The sequence below is a fragment of the Mastomys coucha genome, unplaced genomic scaffold (genome assembly GCF_008632895.1).
Source record: "Mastomys coucha isolate ucsf_1 unplaced genomic scaffold, UCSF_Mcou_1 pScaffold12, whole genome shotgun sequence".
Classification (NCBI taxonomy): Eukaryota; Metazoa; Chordata; class Mammalia; order Rodentia; family Muridae; genus Mastomys; species Mastomys coucha.
The window spans coordinates 30,543,745-30,546,819 of NW_022196894.1; the positions used below are offsets into that span (position 1 = coordinate 30,543,745).

At 35.6% G+C, this 3,075-nt stretch overlaps 1 protein-coding gene across 1 annotated transcript in view; it reads left to right on the top strand.

The window, feature by feature from the left end:
• Fyttd1 (forty-two-three domain containing 1) overlaps positions 1–3,071 on the top strand; it is a gene marked incomplete at its 3' end in the record, with an annotated part of 26,540 nt that extends 23,469 nt beyond the window's left edge. Inside the window, exons 9-10 of the mRNA XM_031364606.1 lie at positions 1–68; positions 3,048–3,071. Of these exons, the coding sequence (XP_031220466.1) occupies positions 1–68; positions 3,048–3,071 (92 nt within the window). The remainder of the gene's footprint in view (positions 69–3,047) is intronic.
• Between the last annotated feature and the right edge of the window lie 4 nt (positions 3,072–3,075).

Here is a 3,075-nt window from a genome sequence, read left to right on the forward strand (position 1 = left end):
AGTCTGATGTTAAGAAAGTTCCTAAAGGCGTCCCTCTACAGTTTGACATAAACAGTGTGGGAAAACAGGTAAAAATAAATTTTCCCCTTTGTTTCTTTGGATCATTCACTGACAGCTTTGTGATAACCAAAAACATTGTATGCACATTAAACAGGGTAGTCTAGCCCTTCCCCACTCCCTAGGCACTCTCATAGATTGCTTGTTGGACATTTTACTTAGCCAGGCAGTGGTGGCACATACCTTTAATCCCAGCACTTGGGAGGCAGAGGCAGGCGGATTTCTGAGTTTGAGGCCAGCCTGGTCTACAGAGTGAGTTCCAGGACAGCCAAGGCTACACAGAGAAACCCTGTCTCGAAAAAAGAAAACAAAACCTAAACAGACATTTTACTTAAATCAGATCTTATTATATTTACCATGATTTATTTAAAGTTTTATCTGTGTTAGCATTTTCTTTGCATTATTTTTATGGTATTCATCACATGGATATGTCAGTAAATGCCAGTGAATATATTTGATAGATTTTGGTAGACTATATGCTAAGTTTACATTTAACCTTTTTAGAAACTACCAAGCTATTTCCCAAAAAGATGACTATATTCTCTTATAATCCTATATCATAAATGATAATAATTCTAAACTTCTCCACATTTTTGTCAACATTTGTTATTATCTCACTTTATCTATATAGTGACAGGTTAGTGTAAAGTGACATTTCACTATGATTTTGACAGTTTGTGTATTATTGTACTCTTTGATCTTATTAAATTTACTTATCTTTAGGGGGCTAGAGAGCTGGCTCAGTGCTTAAGAGCACTGGCTGCTCTCCCAGAGGTCCTGAGTTTAATTCCCAGCATCCACATGGGAGCTACAACCATCTACAATGGGATCCAGTGCCCACTTCTGGTGTGTAGATGTACATGCAAAGTGGCCACCTACATAAAATACAAACAAATCTTTAAAAAGATAAAAGTAAAAACCTTGGTCAACTAATTTTTTTTTTTAGTTGCTTATTTTTATAGCGAATCTGAATTCTTTAGGGTTTTTCTATATAAATACTTCTCCATTCTCTGAATTCCTTTCCAGTGTTTAAACTCTTTTTCTTGTTTTACTATAATGGCTAGCACATCTACTACAGGGTTCGATAGAATTAATAAAACTAGTGTGCTGGCTGTGTTCTGCCTGACCTAAAGTGTTAGAAGTTTGACCATGTTTTATAACTAAGCTTGCCCACTTTTCTGACTTTGAACTCAAAAGTTTAACTTGCCTTTTGCCCTTTCTATTTCTTCAGATACTGCCCAGTCGTAAGCGTGCCTGCCCTGACACTCAGGCCTTCTCACTCTTAGCTCTGAGGACAGCCCACCCTATTCTGTAGCTGTTTTCTATTTCCCTTCTTTGTCACATGCTGAGCATTACAGCTTGTCTACCCTACAGATTTTCCTCTCGAACTCTAAGAAATAGTTCTTTTGTTGTTGTTGTTTTTCCAGACAGTTTTGTTGTGTAGTAGCCCTAGCTGTGTCGACCAGGCTGGCCTCAGACTCAGATCAACCAGCCTCCCGAGTACTGGGATTAAAGGCATGTGCCACCATCACCCAAAAAAGTAAGAAATACTTTTTGAGTTAGAAAAAAATTAGATAGATAGGTAGGTAGGTAGGTAGGTAGGTAGATAGATAGATAGATAGATAGATAGATAGATAGATAGATAGATAGATAACTTCTAGCTTTATATTTGATGTAGATTGTCTAGTTAGGGAGTTCCTGTCTTTCTAATTTGCTAAGAGTTTTTACTATGAATTTATGTTGAATGTTACTATATACATCTTTGGGAAACAGTTTGCTAGAAATAAGGTCCTAGAATTTAAGATTAGAAGTGTGGGGCCAAAACTTGGTTTTATTTAGTAAGAGAATGCATAGCATAGTATTTCCTATTCTTCATTTTTCTTCTGTTTGGAAGCACTTTGTTATTTGTTAATCAAAAACTAGAGTTTTACTTAAATTTTTATAGGACACTCAGTTTAAAGCTTTGTTTTAAATATACTCAGAAGTTGAAATAACTGTCTTTCTATTTTTTTTTTTTAAGTCATATTCTCATACTATAGCTCAGGCTAGTTTAACTCATGATTTTTCTTCCTCCACCTCTTGGGATTGTAGGAGTAGGCCACCATTTGTGGCTAAAATAACTTTTTTGTTGTTTGGTATTTTCTTTTTTTTTTTTGCTCTTTCTTTCTTGTCTTTTTTTTTTTTTTTTTTTTTTTTTTTTTTTTTTTTTTTTTTTTTTGAGACCGAGTCTTACAGGATATTCTTAGATATAGCCTTAGACTCTGTGGATCAGTCTGGAATTAAATACATAGATTCACTGCCTTTGCTTCTGATATGTATGCCAACACCAGTTGAAATAATACTTTTTGCCAAAGGTATCACTAGAATTTGTTTGCAGAGCTTCAAATTAATTCAGATTGAGGTATTTTGGATATATTTTATATGGACAGTAGTATGTATATGCTTATATAATGCAGTATAGATATTTAATGATTGGAAAATAAGGATTCTTGGACTGCCTACTTTTAAGTTCTAAAGTGCTACTGATAGGCACCTTGAAATTATACACACAATTTAAGATGTTGTGTATTGTTACTACCAATTACTATTAATTTTAAGTTCACGGGCTGGAGAGGTGGCTCAGCAGTTAAGAGCACTGACTACTCTTTTTTTTTTTTTTTTTTTTGAGACAGGGTTTCTCTGTATAGCCCTGGCTGTCCTGGAACTCACTCTGTAGACCAAGCTGGCCTCGAACTCAGAAATCCACCTGCCTCTGCCTCCCAAGTGCGCCTCCACTGCCCGGCTCTGACTACTCTTTCTAAGGTCTTGAGTTCACTTCCCAGCAACCACATGGTGGCTCACAACCATCTGTAATGAGATCTGATGCCTTCTTCTGATGTGTCTGAAGACAGCTACAGTGTACTCACATACATGAAATAAAATAAATAAAATCACATATAAAGGAAAAAAATTTTTTTCAGTTGAGTTAATGTTTTTCTCTTTTTCTATAGACAGGGATGACTTTGAATGAGCGATTTG